The sequence below is a fragment of the Pogona vitticeps genome, chromosome 4, assembly GCF_051106095.1.
Source record: "Pogona vitticeps strain Pit_001003342236 chromosome 4, PviZW2.1, whole genome shotgun sequence".
In the NCBI taxonomy this organism is placed as follows: Eukaryota; Metazoa; Chordata; class Lepidosauria; order Squamata; family Agamidae; genus Pogona; species Pogona vitticeps.
This window is the reverse complement of record NC_135786.1, coordinates 50,474,291-50,493,955: the sequence shown is the minus strand read 5'-3', so window position 1 is coordinate 50,493,955 and position 19,665 is coordinate 50,474,291. Positions and strand designations below refer to the sequence as shown.

General features: G+C 40.5%; 1 protein-coding gene across 1 annotated transcript; it reads right to left on the bottom strand.

Moving 5' to 3' along the window:
* Nucleotides 1-1,322: 1,322 nt before the first annotated feature.
* On the bottom strand, nt 1,323-18,500 carry REN (renin). The gene is made up of 9 exons (XM_020798063.3): nt 18,371-18,500; nt 15,497-15,653; nt 15,219-15,342; nt 12,061-12,179; nt 11,602-11,798; nt 10,557-10,679; nt 8,301-8,445; nt 7,839-7,937; nt 1,323-5,756 (listed from the first exon to the last, which is right to left on the bottom strand). The coding sequence occupies exons 1-9, from the start codon at nt 18,439-18,441 to the stop codon at nt 5,595-5,597; spliced, it is 1,197 nt and encodes a 398-aa protein (XP_020653722.1). The 5' UTR covers nt 18,442-18,500; the 3' UTR covers nt 1,323-5,594.
* Nucleotides 18,501-19,665: the final 1,165 nt, after the last annotated feature.

Sequence of the window (19,665 nt, the reverse complement as noted above, 5' to 3'; positions counted from 1 at the left end):
AGGCCATCTCTTGAAGCTAAAGAGGTTTGGGCCTCTGCCTGGATGGGATATAACCAGAGGTGGGATTCAGCAGGTTCGCACCGGTTCCCACGATCCGTTTCCTAAATCTAATAATAGTTCGCCGAACCGTTTCCTAAACTGATGAATGAAGGAGGGCCAGGTGACCAGCGAGGAGGGGGGGGGAGGGGGGCTATGTTTTTTTTCCCCAAGTTAAACGTAACTAAGGCTGTTGCTCTGACAATTTGTGGAGACAAATGGCACACATTGATCCTCACTCAAAAACAGGAAGACAGCTATCAGCTTTTTAACACTAGTAAGATTTACCACCAGGCCAGGGTTAAAGCAGAGCAGATCAACATATCAAAGGGAAATCTGAACTATCCAGATCCAGACCTTCAGGCTGGGGGTGGGGGTGGGGGTGGGGGCCGGAGGGACTGAGAGGAAGAGGAGGAAAGGGCACACAGAGCATGTTAATTCAAGCATGCATGCTGCATTTGTCTCTGTGACCAGCATCTTCAGAGGACTGTTCAAACTTGCTTTCACAAGCTTTCATTTTTAAGATTATTCAAGTAAGTAGGTAAGTATAATACATTTCTATGTCTGAGCATAAAGCCGCTTTTCATTAAATATTTCCCTGCCTTAGCTGTTTGCCATGCAGTCTTGAGAAATGGAAGGAGGAAAATGAAATGGTATTTTATCATGTAAAATATATTTTGAAAATTATTTCAACAGGATTCCCTTTAGGACCTTTTAGCATTTATGTAATTGTTATTGTGTTTGAGTTTAGAAAATTTGATACTTCTATTTTTTGAAATAAATAAATACCTGAACTTTGGAGAAAAACGCTCAGAAGCCTGTTGGTGATTAATTAGTTATGCAAAATTAACTTACAGCAACTAGGTTTTCAAAGAAAGTATATGTTTTTAAAGAGTGATTTTACAATTTCCACTCCTAGTGAATTTCCATGGCTGAGTGAGGATTTGAACCCTGGTCTCCAGAGTCCTAATATGCCAGACTATTCCTGTATTTGTGATTAACACATGCTTAAGTTTAATTGTGTTCATCAGGTGCCCCAAGAAACATAACCAAATTTTGCCACCATGAGTTAATGCTTTTTAACATGAAGTTAATTTGCCTCCCTCCAGTGATGTCCTTTCAAGGGAAAATGAACATTTATGATATAGGCCACTATGTTTAGATTTTCAGGGAGGGAGGGCATAACATGCCACTTTTTTCATTGGTATGCAGAAATCTAGTATTTAGGATCTATGGAAAAACTAATGGGGAACCAGGCTTGGTCAGGAGGAGGGGATGGTATTATATTTTATTATGATGATGATTAAAAAATTTAAAAGCTGGTAAGGACATTTATTTGCAAAGGCTTTCATGGCCGGGATCTGATGGTTGTTGTGGGTTTTTCGGGAAGAGCAACCTTCAGAACATGGCCAAAGAGCCCGAAAAACTCACAACAACCAATTAAGGGAATAACCTTTCAACTTTTTTGGAATTGGCAGTTAGATGCAGGGAATCCATACAAAGCCTGTGATTTCTACTTAGGGTGACCCCAGGAATGAGCAATCTCCAACATGGCCTGGCCTCAACAGCCCTGCCCATCTGTTGCAAACTCAAGCTTGTGGTTTCCTTAGGGAGTAGGTCTATCTTGCATTTAGCCTTCCTCTTTTCCTGCTGCCTTCCACCTTTCCAAATATTATGGTCTTTTTCAATCTATGCCTGCCTTCTCATGATGTGCCCGAAGTAGGACAGCCTCAGGTTTGTTTGTTTGTTTGTGTGTTTTTTTCTTTTTGCCTCTGGAGATAATTTAGGCTTAATTGGATCGAGAACCCACTTACTCATCTTTTTTGGCAGTCCAGAGTATCTGCCATACGATCTGATCAGGCCAAGGGTGTCTGCAAAGATGATCGTAATTTTGTTAATTGGGACAGTCCTCTTTGTGTCAGCAAGCTGTTTTAAGCTTCTGTTGTTGTTACATGCTATCAACATTGCCCCTTTGTGCTGTCCTCAACAGCCCTGCACAGCTGCTGCAAACTCAACCCTGTGGGTTCTCTGATGGTGTCAATCCATCTCACATTTGGTTTTCCTCTTTTCCTGTTGCCTCCAGCTTTTCTGCAGAACCTGGAATGGGGAGGGATTAAATGATTGTGACGTTGTTCAGAGACCAGTTCCAAATCCCAGGGTGGCAGCCCTCTCTTGCTTGTGCTACAGAAAAAGCTTTGTTACTGTTGCTTTGTGGTAAGAACTTTTTCTTCAGAAGGGGTCAGAGAATTTGAGAGTTATTCTCAAGTTCATCTTTGCTTTACATGTGTGTTATGTGCCATTCAAGATGACCCTAATGGGCCTTTCAAGGCAAGTGAGATATTTAAAGATATTTGAGATATCTAAGGAGTGGCTTTACGTTTTACCAGTTCCACGCCCTCAGTGAGTTTCCACGCCTGAATGGGAATTCGAATGCAGGACTCTGGAGTCCCAGTCTGTCCCTCTCTGAATTGCATTACTTAATGTTAAGGGTTGTTGTGAAAGGCAGGATGTTATTATTTGCAAGCATATAAGCATGTCCTATTTTGTCTCTGTGAAAAATTTGATTTCTCTTGAAAAATTTCTCTGGAGAGAATTCTACTTCACTGTCATCATTAATACTACCAGCCTACAATTTCGTTACAAATGTGGTAGCTTTGGGGCATGAAATAGGAGCAGTCTAGAGGTAGCTTCCAGTAAACATTTATGGAAACAAGTCATTGATAATGTTAAACTGCAGTTAAGAGAACAAAAGCCAGAGGAACTTCGACAACCACATTGTTGGTGAATTGGGGGGTGGGGGGCGGGGGGAGGAAGTGTCTGGCAGCCTACTGCTGAGTCAACATGCTTTTACATCCCTGTCTTGTTCCTTGTTCAATCTGTATATTTCCATAACTAGATAGTGCTGTAGTAGATAATAATGTACTGATGAAGGTATGTGAAATCATTCAGGGCCACCCAAAGACAATTCGTGAAGTAGTGTGAAGCAGAAAATCCTGCAAGCACCTCTCCCCAATTCTGTCAGTAAAAATACAACAAGTAACCCTAAGTTACTAATAATTTCCTGCCATTTCATGACATGAGGTAGTTGTCACACTCTGCATAACTACAGGCTTGACCCTGAGGCAGTGGTTGCTGAGGTCTCCAGGCTTAAAAGGAAGGTCCCTTCAAATTCCAGATGCAGGGAAGGGGGATCAGGAGACAGGCGTCTAGTTGTCTCTTTGCTCCCAGAGGCATCTGATGGGGCCACTGAGAGATCCAGGATGCTGGACTGAGATGGGCCCTTGGCCTAATCCAGCAGGGCTCCTCTTAGGTTCTTATGCGCTTTTACTATTTTCCCATGTGTGCAGATATGGGGAGAAAAATGTGTCTAATTTTCTATATTTTAGACACAGACTGGGTTTTAGCAAATTAAAGTTTTGTGTAGCACAACAGCAGTTTAAGGAAACTTATGAGAAGCATAATTCTCTTGAATAATTTAAATATAATATCTATGTACAGCAGGGGTGAGCAACGTCTGTTGCCCCTGGTCTCAATTTTTGCCGCAAAGTCTGTAAGTTGCAAAGTCCACCTCCTTCTTCTTCCCAAAGAAGCTAGAATTCTAATTCTGGTTTTCAAAAAGAGTTATTTTGTGTGTGTGTGTGTGCGCGCGCGCATGCTCAGTAATGCCAAAGGGCCCTGTAGATATTTTGTAAGGTAATGTTTGTAAGCCGCCCCGAGTAGACGTTGTCTAGAGGGGCGGGGTAGAAATTGAATAAATAAATAAATAAAATAAAAGTAAATCCCTACACCTGGAAGAGCAGTTGTTCACATTCTTTTCACCAGGAATCTTCTGAAGTTTTAAATTTCTGGTCAAATTCCTTTGTGTGTTGCAGTAGAAGTACAGAGATCCACAGAGCAGATGTGACAGGGTTTGTCACTAGGGTATGACAGTTCCTTGATTTTTGATATGGGGAGAAATGGAGAGGTCGAGTTCTTTGGAATAGAAATTTGATTAACAGCTTTAATGGATTTGTCAGCAGCAACTTCTGCAGGTGTGCAAAGCTGGCCTCCAGTTAACAACAAACTGAGCTATCAGTCATTTCAGGAGCAGGAAAGGGGAGGGAAGTAATTTTTACTGGTGAGCTATAGGGCGAAATTGGAGGTAAAGGAAAGATGTGTCAGTTCTCTGTCAAACTTGGTCATAAGCACTCACTGTGAGGTGTGTGTGTTTGTGTGTGCGTTTTTGGCACAAGCCCATGGTGAGGGTAACAGCAGTGGTATGCCCAAAGAGATACAGTACAGTTATCCAGATGTCTTAATCATGTGAGAGGTAGTTGTGATAATAGGCAGTAGGGAGACCACTATGGAAGAAACCCTCATCAGATCCCACTGTCCTGGGCATTTATTTATTTATTTATTTATTTATTTATTTATTTATTTATTTATTTATTTATTTATTTATTTATTTATTTATTTATTTACTTACTTACTTACTTACTTACTTACTTACTTACTTACTTACTTACTTACTTATTTATTTATTTATTTATTTATTTATTTATCAATCAATCATTAGGACATAGAACCGGTTGTTAATTTATTTGAATCCCACCACTGGATATAACATGGAAATCCTTAACTGTATTGAGGTCTGTTATTACTTGAGAAAGGTAAGTTATAAAAGTATTAAATGAATGAATGATTTTCTGCTTTGGCTTGCTTCATCCAGTCTCTCATAGATGTGCAGTGTTAATGCAAACACATCACAAATCTCAAACAGATTGGCACCTAAGAAATTGGCACTATTATCTCTTTGGTTTGGGACACTGTTAGTCTATACTGTTTCCAATTAAGGGACCCTGAAGAATGCAGTGTTGTGAAGGCTAATCTCTGTTGCCAATAGGGTGGATAAAAAGCAATAATTTTTTTTAAAAAAAAAATCCAATTGATTTAAATCATCAGAAAAAAACTGTTTTATTTAAATTGTGTTTGAAATCATTTTGATTTAAATCAAGTCCATTATGATCCTTCTGGACAAACTCATATTTCTGAATCTTTAAATGTTTACTGTATATATGATCTTGTAATTTTCCCAAAATTTTGTCTCTCACTGGCTTTCGTTTCCACGTGTATGGTTACTTTTGCAACAAGGCATTTTGTAGCAAAGTCAATAACCATGGAATTAAGTGAAATAGTTACTGCAGTATATAGTCATGTCTGCTTTTAAGTAGGAAGGATAACTCTTCAGTGAAAATCTGCTGTACAGAGTATAATGTAAGGTGAAAATATTAATAGTAATCCTGGTTTTCAGGTAGAAACAACAAGTTTTCAGTTATCTGTTTTCAGTGGACTTTGGGGAGTAGGAGTGAAGTTCAAGGATTATATGATTCAGGCTGTTCACACTTGTGTGTGGTCTTGAGTTGTGCAACAGTGAAGTAATTTGAGGGTTTTTGCAAAAATATTTACAGAAGCGCTTTATGCTGTTAAAAATAATATATTATTATTATGCTGTTCAGTTTCACAGTTTAAATAGTCTCTCCTCAATATTTAGTATTCTCTAGAACAGGAGTCTCCTGGTGTCAAAGGGATATAGCAAAGCCAATCCGGTTGTTCTGCCGGTCAAATTCAGTGTAGTACTGCCCGATGAAAGTAGCACCCAGAAGCCAAAGAGGTCCCAGTGGAGGTGGAATGTCGAAAGCCGAGAACGCCACAACACAAAGCTCTTTCCCGTACTCGGAATGCTGCAAAGAGAGGGAAGGTCCAAAGGAGCAGGAAAGTGAGTCAGTCAATGAGACTTCATGCTCATCTCCATGTAGTAATTTCCAAACTTCAGTGTTGCACTCCCTTTTTTGAATGTTTTTAAGAAACCCTCATCCCTCCCCCACCTCTCCTTTGCTGCGATCCAGCTGCCTTTTAACCAACCCCTCAGAACACTAGTAACCTAAAATTAAAAAATTAAAATTAACTGATAATGAAATATTATAATTAAAAATAACTACAACTATTTTTCATGAAAAATCTTAAATTCTAATAACAATATCTAGAGCAGAAATTTGTTTAAGCTGACAAAAATATCTTTTCTTAGTGACTTCAGTTTCAGGCACCCCAGAATTTTTTCATTCCCCTAGGAAAGGTGACACCCACCCCACCCCCATTTGATAAACCAATAAGCTTTTATTGTAGTGCCCTGAATTGGTATAGCAATTTCTGAGCTTTCTGAACTTTTGTGTAACTCAAAGTTATCAGCAGAACTTCTTTCCTCACAGCTGTCTTGTTTTTCACAGGCATCTTTCCAACTTGGTGTTTACTTTCCAGGGCTAGTCTGAATAGGGACAACTTATTAAGGCCATGATTCAGCACTGGAGTGCATCAGCTTGAAATGCACATGTCATCATAATACTATTTATTATGGTCACAAACCAGTTGAGAAAAATACACATGCTTTTACAAGTTTTGTTTGTTTGATTGGAAAGGCAACAAAATTTGAAGGAGGAAACATTTCTCGCCATTGTATCCCTTCCACAGTTGAATCGTTTCACAATAATTGTCATCCTTTGTTGAAAAGCATCAAACAGAATTGAAGCATTTTACTTTTCTTGAATGTCTGTGTATTTAAACAGGTCCTGCAAGTACAGGGATTAGGACTGGAATGCAATATTGTTTGCAATTCCCACCTTACTGTAAGGAGTGTGTATGGAATAGAATACCCTCTTTGAAATTTACAGAAAAAAATAAGTGTCTTTGCTGTTTATTCCTGAGAAGGCCTGTGTCTCAGTGGTAGAGGACCTATTTTGGATACAGGTTCTATCCCTGCCATCTCCAGATACAGCTAAGAACAAGTCATGCCTGAAACTCTAGAAAGTTGGTACCAATCAGGTCCAACAACATTAGGTTAGATTAGTGTTTGGCCCTGGTTTGTTTTTTGTTGTTTTTAGTAGTGATCCCCATTTTATAATAGGCAAGTAGCTTGTGATCTTGCCATATTTGCATAAAACACAATTTTAATGGAGTAAGCTATCATGAGACAACAAACTTCCCTGGAAAAGACAAGAATGCCAGGAAAAGAGGAAAACAGAACTTGAGATGAATTGACTTAATAGAGAAATCACAACCTCTATTTTACAAGACAGCAGCAGAGTTTTTGACTATGGGAATGAGTTTTTTGAGGGGTAGCGGAGCATTAATTTAAACACCTCCCCCAAAAGTGGCAGCAATTTGACAGCACATAGCACCATCACTAAATATTTGCCTCTCCCCTCTGCTTGTCTGGGCTTGCAATTTGGGTTTCACTTGCTCACATTCTACCCCCCCCCCAGCTTTTCCTAGCCTCCAGCTCCACTGGGAAGGATTCACCAACATCACCCCCAGGGACAACTAGGGAGGGAATCCCCAGATCCTGGAAGGGAGAAACAACCCTTAGGGAAGCAGAAACCCTGCTTTTCTCTGGAGGAATAAAAATAGACAGGAAGACAGGAAGTGACTCTTTTTTTACTGCATACCTCATCCCACCCTGCCCAGCTTCCTTCCTCTCCAGGAACCCAACTCAGTGCCTTTAACCATTGCTGAGAAAGACCCGTTAGTTTTGCCATAGGTATATGGATAGAAACCCTTGTTTGTGTAATCCTGGTGACACCCCCCCCCGAAAACCCTTTGCGATCTCTTTGAGGGTTGTGACCCACAAGTTGGGAATCTATAGGTTAGATGGACTAACGGTCTGATTCATCTTACGGCAGTTTCCTGTGTTCATTTCAGCTACTATTTTCAGTAGTTCACACTTGTTAGATCATAGTGCCCCCACTGCAAATCATCATCCAGCATCTCACCTGGAGGACATAGGCAGGGCCGCTGAGTGTGTATGATCTGTCTCCAAGATGGAATGAAATATCAGGCAGCAAATGGATTTTCTTGCATTCAACAACATACTGTGAGAGAAGAAAGGAATGTTAAGACAAGGAAGGGAAGCTTTTAGGTACTGTTCATGTGCCCTGCCTAGGCTGTAAGTAAGTCCAGGTACATCGGGCAATAGAAGAAGAGCAATTTCACCTAGTTTCCCTCCTGCCCTGATTTCAGTCTGTATGCAGTATTATGGTAAAAGCTGCTTAAAACCTTCACCACTGGAATTAACCATCAAAAGGCTCACTAAGAGAATTGGGGTGACCAGTTCCATGCTCAAAGCGCAAACCTGCATTTTTGTAGATTCTTTGCAAGATCCAGGCCCCACTTTTTGCTGTTATTGTGACCTCCTTGCCTAGAGGATATGCTTTTGGGAGGGATGATTTACTTACGTCTCTTTCTTCAAGCAAAGTAGCCCCTATAACTTTCATCAGAACAGACACCGCACTAGCTGGTCCTGTAATAAAGGAAGATCCGGTATCTACAGCTGCCGTGCAACCTTCATGACAGAACAGCATCTCGCCTCCCACAGACACCCTGTAGAGAGAGAGCAAAATAGCCATAGAGGTTTTAGACACACTCCTGTATTCCATACATACACCAAGACACACAGGGCAATCTGTTTTATAGTTCCAGAGAGAAGGCCAATTACCCTGTTTCCCTGAAAATAAGACCTAACCCGAAAATAAACTCTAGTATGATTTTTCTGGATGCTCGTAATATAAGCCCTACCCAAAAAATAAGCCCTAGTGAAGCGAAAGCCTGCCCTCCACCACTGTGCAACAACCAGAAGATGACATGACTGGATTTCAATAAACCTAGATTGTTGTACATGAAAAAAATAAATAAAACATCCCCTGAAAATAAGCCCTCATGTGTTTTTGGAGCAAATATTAATATACAGTAAGACCCTGTCTTATTTTTGGGAAACACAGTAGATCAGAATCCTTTCCAAACAGTGTAGATTTTATTATGGTTGTACAATTGACTGAAAAATTAACAAATGAAAACATCTACAGTATTCTGTTCTTTGCAGGGCCTGCCCAATCTATAGGCAGAGGAAGGCAGTTCAAACAGACTGCTTTGCACCCCCTAAAATTGCCTGCTGCCTTTGGTACAGTGAAAAGTACAAATGGCAGTGTTGCAAATATTTAAACTTCCCGTCTAGCTATCTTGTGTATATGGAAAAGGAGGGGGCACCATCTTGTTCTTCCCCTCCAAAATGTCTTTGGGTGGTTCTCCTCTTTTGCCTTTCTCTGTTTCTTTCCTTCTCTTCCTTAACGTTTTGAATATAATTTTTACTAATTTAAAAATCAGTGAGTATTGCATTGCACTGTTGGAAGCAAAGTTCAATAAATTAACATTTTGTGCGGGGTTTGAGGACTTCAAACTGATGCCCTGCGGAGGGTTTTCTGAATAACTACGGGTTAAGACTGGAGTTTGGGTGCCTCGGGATAAGGCTTTTATACTGCACTGACCATACTTTATTCATAGAATTTTATGCCACGACTAAACAACATGGACCTGGACCATAATACATGGGCCATGAATCATAACAAGCTGTTTCTTATAATTTCTTCTGCTATTTTTCCTGTCATAAAAAAACTAATGTCTTGCCTCTTTTAATATCTGTTCAGGAGAGAAACAATAAGGACCAACACACAGTGTCTTATGACAGGCAGTGCTCCGAATTAGAGATGGGGGTATCAGTATTCGCATACGAATACCTCCACACAGGTATCGCTCCAGAGTTTGCACTCTGCGAGCCACTCTTCAACCTGGCAGAGAGGTTTGTCCTCCCACCTCCTGCCAGGAGTGGCTTACAGACCGTGAGCTCCAGAGCAATAGAAAGGGAGCGCAGAGCTTGTGGCAACAGCGCAAGGTGAGTGGACAGTCCAGCCTCAGGGGGCTGGACCCTCATTATGTCCACCTGTGTGGGGGTATTCGTATTCAAATACAAATACCCCCATCTCTACTTGGAATCATTTGCCTGGAAGTACCCATTTATCTGGTTTGTTTGGTCAGGGAATTTCATATTTGTTGAAACTTTAAAAGCTGATTAAACACTATATATATACATATATAGTTGATTCCGGAGTGATTTGTCATTCTGCCTCCCTGCATCCTTCATTTTAAAACTTGAATGTTGTATGTCACTGTGACGATTGCCCCATGTCACTCATATTCAAGATCTCATTTGCATGAGCCTATGAGAGGAGTGGAGGGGCGGAGTCAGGGGATATAAGAAGTTTTGGCAGAGAAAAGGAGAGATATAAAAGTTGCACAGAGAGAGAGATAATAAGGGAGATATTGGTAACATATACTAATAGAGATAAGTTGGTCAAGGTTGATAGATTGATTATGTGGGAAGATATGACATTTTAATTATTTGATTGTATGCACTGAATAAAGAACATCTGTGATTCTGATTTAATTTAATACACTTCAATAAATAAATTCTGTTGGCAGTAACTAGACAAGTGTATGACTAAAGTCTTTTAGATTGGGGATAAAGGAAATCCACTGGTGGCAGTGGGGACAAAGAGGGAACATCACTATTGATATCTGCTGGTGGGAGGACATAGCGTGAGCTCCTGTTGTTTGGTGAAACAAGCAAGGGCCACGTGGTAAACGTGACAGTCACTTACCCTTTAAGAGCAATGTGCCAGTAGCCTTCCCTGCTAATGCTGACATAGTGGAAGTCTCCAGTGTAGTAAGAAGGGTCGCTGCCGCCTAGGATAATCTCTCCCCCAGTGTTCAGCTCAGAGTTTCTAGGATGAAATTATAACAACTGCCATTATTTATTTATTTAAAATATTTTTACCCCTCCTTTTTCCTTAAAAAGATGGCTTACAGCAGCAAAAAAAACTATATTTAAAAGCTAAAAACAGTAAGTATGCACATATTTTGAAAAGAACCAAACAATTACCACACTAAAATGGTAACCAAAATCAGCACCAAAAACAGTCAAAGCAATGAGACACAACAGTCCATTTAAAAACCTGTCTCACAGAGACAGTCCTGCCAGAAAAGAAAGGTCTTCATCTGCTTGCGGAAGGACAGCAAAGATGAGGCCAGTCTGGCTTCCTGTGGGAAGGAGTTCCAGAGTCTGAGAGCAGTGACAGAGAAGGCCCTCTCCGGTGTCTCCACTAAACACACCTGTGAAGGTGGTGGAACTGAGAGAAAGATCCTGGCGTTCAATTATATTGAGCCTTGGCTCAGATTAATCCACATTTTACTTCCAAATCTTGAACTTTTATTAGAATGGATTAGGCTGAGTTATAAAATGAGAACATACCTAGATGAGAACCTTGGACTATATCAGCTTCAGTTACTGAAACTAGTGCAAGCATAGTAAACATTATTGGAGTTCAGTCACATATATACTGCTTCCAGTTGTTTGGAGGTTAAAACACATACTAAAAGAGATTTGTATTTCTTTTTATTATAGCATGTTTTCTTAAAGTGCACAACTCTTTAAAAGAGCTATACCTAAGCAATCTGACTTTCAAAAGAATCCCGTGTTTATCTCCCAGGAAACAATCATAAAATAAATACAAGCTATTTTGTAATATGGAATAAGATAAGCAGATGTCTTTTCCTCTCAAGGGAACTCTGCATCTAATGATATGCTAGCTGTATTGTTTAGTTCTGCCACTGGGGTGTGGACTTGGTATTGCTAACAAAACTCACCTACTGTAGTAGACAGAGAACACTTTTGCCGACAGGACCTTCTCAGATATTATTTTGTCAAACACTGGGATAACACCATCTATGGCTTGGCTGGGATAGCCCATGCCAAGTACCCCATCAAATCTGGCATAGATGAAAGGTTTGTTAGGTAGTGCCACAGCTTCTGCAAACACCTGGATGACAGGAATATCAGAAACCTGGAAGGAAAAAGATGAGAAAAGTTACTGCAAAGAAGTTGTGCATTTAGGAGGCCCAAGGAAGACGAGGTGATCGGAATTCTCCGTGTTCTCAGTTCAAGATATCCTGCCCCCACCACCACCCCCATGACTCTATGTGAAATAATCCACACCTATGCATGCCAGACAGCAAGGAAGTATTGCATCTAGTTTCTCTCCTTCAGAAGCCCAAAGAGATATGAATCAAAGGAATAGACACTATAATCTCCTTTGAAGCACTTACTCTGACAATGTCCTGACTAAGGAAACCCTTGATGTATCCTTGGGCATATTGCATTGCAATTTCAGTCCCATTTGGCTTGTATGTACTCGATTTGGATGAATCGTAGCGGTTATGTGAAACTAAAAAGAAGAAAAATGAATGTCATTATTCAGTAAATTATATCAGTCAGTGGTACAGTTGCCTTGAAGAAAGATTTATGTAATTGCAGTGTAATTCTACTTACTCAGAAGTAAATACTCCATGGGGGAGTAAATTCCATTGAAAGTGCTATTTACTCAGAAGTAAGTGCCACTAACTTGGGATTTACTCCCCCATGGAGAACTGTAGTCCAAGGGTGCAATCCTATGCACTTTTTGAGGTACCCCAGGGACCACTGGATATGGCAGAGGGAAGATCCTTCCACAGAGCAAGGGGTACACCAGGGAGGTCCTTTCAACCAGTGATGGAAAGCTACATTGCTACGGCTGCTCTGCTGCTCTTGCATGGATGATAAGAGTAACAAAGCGGGCACTAGATGAAGTGTCAGGGACTTTTCCGTAGGAAAGCCCCCAGAATGAGGGAAGTGATCCATACTAGGCCTAGAATGAGCATAGTTATTTTATCTACCAGTAAAACTAATAAGAGAGGACACAGGAGGCAAAATGGCAGCAGCGCCCCCCCCCCCAAAAAAAACACACCACCAAATGGTATGTTAAAATATTTGTTTCAAGCAGAGGTATATGTAATATCTAATTTTTAATATATCTGGCTAGACAGCTCAGCCAGTTAGATATCTGGTTATGGACCCGGAGATAGAGAGTTCAATTCCCCAATGTGTACCCCAGAAAAGCTGGCCTGTGTGGCCGCAGGCAAGATGTGCAATACCAGAACAAAGGAACAGTAAACCACTTCTGAGTACTCTCTCCTTGAAAAACTTGGAAAAGGGTTGTGATTAGTAAGAATTGACTTGATAACACACAATTATTAATTAATTTTACTATTATGTTAGCTGTATAGTAGATAGGTTATTCATAGCCTGACCTTCAGTTCTAACAAACAAATAACACTCATAATGGCAGCCTACAAGTTAAGAAGATAAGAAGAGCCCTGCTAGATCAGGCCAGTGGCCCCACCAAATGCCTCTGGGAACACACGAGACAACTAGATACCTGTCTCCTGATTTGCCTCCCCTGCATCTGGCATTTTGAGGTACCTTCTTTTTAAGCCTGAAGATTATACAGTACATCCCCATCATGGCTTGTAACCTGCAATGGACTTTTCCTTCAGGAATCTGCCCAATCCCCTTTTAAAGGCATCTAGGCCAGATGCCATCAGCACATCCTGTGGCAAGGAGTTCCACAGACTAACAACACACTGGGTAAAGAAATATATATATATTTGTTCTCACTCTCCCCACACTCAATTGGAGTGGATGTCCCCTGGTTCTGGTATTGCGTGAGAGGGAAAAGAGCTTCCCTCTATCCACTTTATCCCCCCCTGCATAATTTTATACAACACAATCATGTCCCCCCCCCAGGAGCCTTTTCTCTAGACTAAAGAGCCCCAAATGCTTTAGTCTTTCCTCATAAGGGAAGTGCCCCAGCCCAGTCATCACTTTAATTGCTCTCTTCTGCATCTTTTCCAGTTCTACTATGTCTTTTTTGAGGTGCGGCGACCAGAACTGTATGCAATACTCTAGGTGCAGATTAACAGCATTTTGAACAATGACATGCTGGCTGTTTTATTTTCAGTCCCTTTTTTAATGATACCTAGTATGGAATTGGTCTTCTTCACTGCTGCCACACACTGGGTTGACACTTTCATCGAAATCTCCACCAGCCAGCACATCAAGATCTCTTTCCTGATCCATCATAGAGAGCTCAGAACCCATTAGCTGATAAAAAAAGTTTTGATTTTTTGCCCAATGTGCATTTACTTTACATTTTCTTATGAAACACATTTGCCATTTTGCCTCCCATTTTCCCAGTTTGGAGAGATCCTTCTGGAGCTCTTCACATTCCTTCTCCCCTTCACCAGCCAGAAAAGTTTTGTGTCATTTGCAAACTTGGCCACCTCACTGCTTATCTCTGTCTCAAGATCATTTATGAAAAGGTAGAAAAGCACCGGCCCCAGGACAGATTCCTAGGGCACACCGCTCTTCAGCTCTCCATTGTGAAAATTGCCCATAGAGACCTACTCTGTTTCTTGGTTCTCAACCAATTCTCAACCCATAAGAGCACCTGCCTTCTTATCCCCTAACTGTGGAGTTTTCTCATCAGCCTTTGGTAACAGACCGTGTCAAACACCTCCTGGAAATTCATATAGACAATATCCACTGGTTTGCCTGCAGCAACATTCCTATTCATCTTTGAAAATAATTCTGAAAGGTTTGTGAGGCAAGACTGACCCTTCCAGAAGCCATGCTGATTTTCCCTCAGCAAGGCCTGTTCTTCTATGTGTTTTAAGATTTTCTTGGATGAGGCTTTCCACCATCTTCCCTGGAACAGATGTTAGGCCAACCGGCCTGTAGTTTCCGAGGTCCTCCCTCCTTCCCTTTTTAAAAATTGGCGTGACATGTGCTATCCTCCAGTCCTCTGGCACTGTGGGCCTTGCTGATAATTGTCCTGTAATTTACCAGTGATATTCAGAAGCTAATTTCTGGATGTAGATCTCCTATACCAGAAATGAAAATGATGTGGTGGAGGCAGTGGAATCTGCCACACCTATGTGACAACAGGGCAATATAAATTATTCCCTTCTGCAAATCTCCTCATAACACAAAGTGTGCAGGTACACATGCTATCAAAAATTTATTTGCAAGTGCAACAGGCCAGTCATGCAGCCTATGGCTATTTCTGTAGGTCTCTGTTTGAGGATTCCTACTTAGCTTCAATACTTGTTCATTTTAATATTAAATAGGAGTGGTGAATTCATATGGGAGACTCTAGCATATTAGACGTCGAGGGAGACTATTTTATGTCTCATTTCATAATGCTATTATCACAATCAAGTGCATTCTATTTTCTGGGGTCTACATGGTATAAAGCTTAGAGTAAACCAGCCTAGGTCATGATTAAAAGTTGTTCAATGTGAAAATGTATATATCTCAATATCTGCATACTACATTGTTGCTATATATTTCCATGAATAGGAGTGATATAGTATTTGGCCAGACTTACCACAGGCACTAAACAGTGGAGAACATTGTTCAGAAGGTACCCAAAGGTTGGATGATCCTGTGTCAAAGACAACTTTGAAGATCTGGTCTGGAGTCCCAATACTGATTTCACCATAATACTGCATCTAAAAGACATGTTGTAATAAAAAAAGAGAAATGGTGAGACTTCTTGCTCCTAAAAGTTAATCACAGCTTATTTCATAAACTTCAACATTAAAAAAAAACCTGGGCATCTCCATTTTGCCAACATCCTTGCTCAAGAGCATTTCAAACACTCACATCCAGGTAGTTTGTGAGGATGGTAGGTGCTGTTCCATTGTGATGCCCATCACCAAGGTAGTATATACTATGCTTCAAGGAAGGAAAAACATCTGACACTTTCATGCCCATCTTCTGCAGGGTTTCTCGGATTGAGGGCATTTTCTTGAGTGGAATCCTAAAAAATACATTAAAAAGAAAAAAATTAAACTGTTGATGTTCATCGAATTCAGTGATATTTACAACTGGCACAGTGGTTAAAAAATATAATTCCTAGGTTGGCATTGGCAACTAGAAATAATAGTGACCAACAGGCAAAGTTTTCAGTGGTCTCCACGTTTTTTTAAATTAAAAGCTGCTGGCGAGGGTATAGAGAGAGTATATTTGTCAAAAGCCCCCTGAGATGTAGAAACTATGCGAATCTTATTAACCATCCACTGCTTTCTTCCTTCTAAACCCTCCTTGTAAAGAAACAAGCAAAAGGGAAATGTTTATTCTGCTTCTTTAGAAAATACATCAAGAAAGCTTTACTTCAATGCCTGCTAGAAACAACAAGTATCAAACAACAACAAGCTATCAAGCCCAGGCAAAATGTGTGGACTCCTGACTATAGATATGCCTCAGAGACTGGATTAATCTTTTATACAGTATAATCCTGTTGTAGATGGTGCCACAGTACCTTATATTAAATGAGATTTTAGTTAGGATGTACCACAATGGGCACTCACCTGTCCTTCACTGTGGTTGTAGGGAAGACTCTAGAAGCTTCTGCTATCACTTTAGATGCTATAATAGTCTAGCATGGCATCAGAACTCCAAACTAATCTGAGCTGTGCATAATGGAAACAAGCCATGTTTGTATTCTCTAATCACATTTATACATGCTGCCCTTTCATTCATCCCAGAAAAATCAGGGCCACACACCAGGAAGACCGCTGTTAACCACCCATGGCAAAGGATGGAGAAGGACTGCAGAAGTGGGATTTTCACTCACCCCCCAGTCCTTTGTCCATCTAACAAGCCTATTCAGACCAGGGGAAAGTGAAACCAACATGGAGAATAAATATATCAGGGGTCTCCTGCCAACTCTCATCAGACTGAAGAAGCTACTTGAATGAGTAGCAAAACATTCAACCTAATAAAAAAGTCTAGTTGCCATGACTCCACTCCCAGATAACCTCACCTGGATGGCTGAGAATCTTCACAGATATGTTGCTATGTGAACTAACTTTGCTAAAGCCATGTTGATGGCTTCTCAATTTTGGGCCATTTTCAAGTTCTGCTATAAAGATGAACCATCCATCTTTTGGCAACCAGTTGATGTACAGACTGAAACAGCCTTGGCTTTGGGTATACCACTCTGTTGCTGTAGATGGCAGCAAATACTTGGAATGACTAGGCAGGTAATTTTACATGGTGCTAAGCTTTTGTTTTGGTATATAAAATACATCTGTTTTATTTATAGTGCATTGTTGAACAGATCATTGAACATGGTACCTTTCTTTTGTTTCCTCATATTGAGACCAGAAGCTATAGACACGAGGATGTGTTTTTCTTATAGTCCATATAGTTTCTGAATTATTTTTAATAAATCAAAATGAAGTCTTTAGTCTTTAGTCCCATAGCTATCTTTGCATCATCATCATCATCATCATCATCATCATCATCATCATCATCATCATCATCATCATCATCATCATGTGTTGTCAAGTCAATGCTGATGTATGGTGACCCCTTTCCAGGGTTTTCCAGGTAGAGAATACTCAGAAGTGGTTTACTGTTCCCATCTTCTATGGTCATTCTGAGACTGCATAGCTCTATTTGCAGGAGGCACATTAGGGAATTGAACTCCCCACCTCTAGCTATCCTATTATTTTAAAATCTGAATTCTATGCTAAAGCAACACAGGACATCTTTTTAAAGAGGAAAAAGTATGCACCTGGAAGAATGATTACTCATTGCAAAGGTGGGAGGCATTTCAACTTGAGGAGGGAATTGGTTCAGAAGATGGCAATGAGGCTGCTCTTAAACCATATTTTCAGTTGTAATCAAGTTCTAAGTATCTGTAGTACTGTTTACTCATATACACAGCATAAGAATTATATTCTCCTTTCTATGTCACGAGACATTTTTGATTTGCTATATCAGCAATGCATCAGCGTTTCCATAGGTGGTTGTACTGGTAAAATGGTACAAGTAGCACCGAATAGTCATGACAGTGACAGACACGCTGAGAGCACATCTTTGATGCTTCCACCTAATAATAATTGGGGACAGTGCGGGTCATGCAGGTATGGTGTGTACATGGACATGTTTTGTGATTATAACCTACCTGAAGCTAATGCAAGAAGACACAGAACAAATCAGGTGAGACAACTGGAAGCCAGAGTGCACCATGGAAATAAATGCTAAAGAAAAGACACACACTCAAAAATATTTGAATGTTGGAGTTGCAGCCATTTCCCTCATCCTGGTCTAAGCAGCCTCTTCTAATGCCAACAATATATGTAAAAACACTATTATATATATATTTTAAAAATCATGTCAGAGCTATTTTTATGACCTTAGAAAAATGTAAATGCAGACAATTTTCCTCAGTCTCATTTAGTTGCTTCAGAGACTCTAATTTGCCTGGAAGCTTACCATATGAGGTCCCTAGTAGAAACATTCCTATTTAGCATATGCATAAGAAGAGTTTTGTAACAGAGCACATCATTTGTTATATGTCAGGCATGGGAAACATGTGGCCTGCCAGATGTTTTTGGGCTGCAACTCCCATCATTCCTCTTTAGCTATACCAGTTGAGGATAGCTGGGCCTGCAGTTTGATCACATCTGGAAGACCACACGTTCCTCACCTCTGTGCTAAGTCTTAAATAGAAGGAGATGGGCTTACCTTTGGAAGGCATCAAGGGACAAGCATAGCAAGCAGCAGGTAATCACTGCAAAGGCCAAGTACCGCTGCATTATGCTACTGTTTCTGCAGTGGGAAGTGTCCCTCTGGATCTATGGTTTCTTCGTCTTCTTCTTCTATGAAATGAGAATCCAAGTCTATCAGACTTTTATAGCAAAAGCTGTTTCTGGCTTGCATTTCAGCTCAGTTTGGATTGGTAGGAAGGAGGTAATAAATCTTGCTAACTGAGTGAAGGGGGATGGTTTTGAGGTACTAGTCTCCTTGACCTTGCTTCCTGTCAGGGCAGCATGGTGGGAACACACACTAGTGTTTGTGCACACTTACTCGCTTCCTTACATGTACACCATTCACTCAGTGTACGTAGATTGATGAGGCAAGCCAGCAGCCCTCTTGGGCACATCATAGAACATTTTTAAAAATACTTCTTGAGTAGGTCAAGCTTGGTTTTTGTTTGTTTGTTTTGCTGTCCCCCCCCCCATTTTATAGCATTTCTTGGAGCAAGGCGGGGGAGAGGGGAGGAAGCCATGCCCATATACTTTGGGCTCTTTTGGTCTTATCTGTAGCCAAGTCTTATAATCACTAAACCTGTCAGGCTAAATCCAGTTTTTGGTCTTGATTACAGATCAGTTTAACATTTTTGTCCCACAGAATCTGAAGTATTTTGTCATGATGGTTGCAATACTTTCTAGGGTTTGTTGAAGGAGTGTTTGGGGTTAGTTTGAAAGCAGTTATTTTCCTGGATATGAGCCATATGCAGTCTAGATTCCAGGTTATTTGTACAAAATCAAGGTTTGCCCTTTTATTAGATGCCGCGAGGCCTCTCATATCTGGTGGTAGATGTGGTAGGAGAAAGTTAGGTATGCAATCTGCCCTGGTCTCCCAAACTTAGATTGTAGTTCTTAGTGGAAGATGATAGCTCAGTGGTTGAGGTATCTGTCTGTGGAGCGAGAGAATGGGAGTTTGATTCCCTGCTGTGCTTTCTTGACAAGGACTGGACTTGATGATCTATAGACTCCCTTCCAGTTTTGCAGTTCTAAGATAATGATGGTGGTAATGACAAAGGTCAGGTAAAATCCATCTATCAGGCAGGTCAGCCGCTGGAACATGGAAGAATGGAGTGACAACAGCTAGCAGTAAAATCACATGTACATGATTCCCAAAATAGTATATTTAATCTCCCCTCTTTGAAAAAGTGAAGAAAGTAAAAGAACTCGCTGCCTTAGCTGCATGTGAACATCTATTGTTGCAAACTTCACAGATCTTTTTTTTTTTTTTTT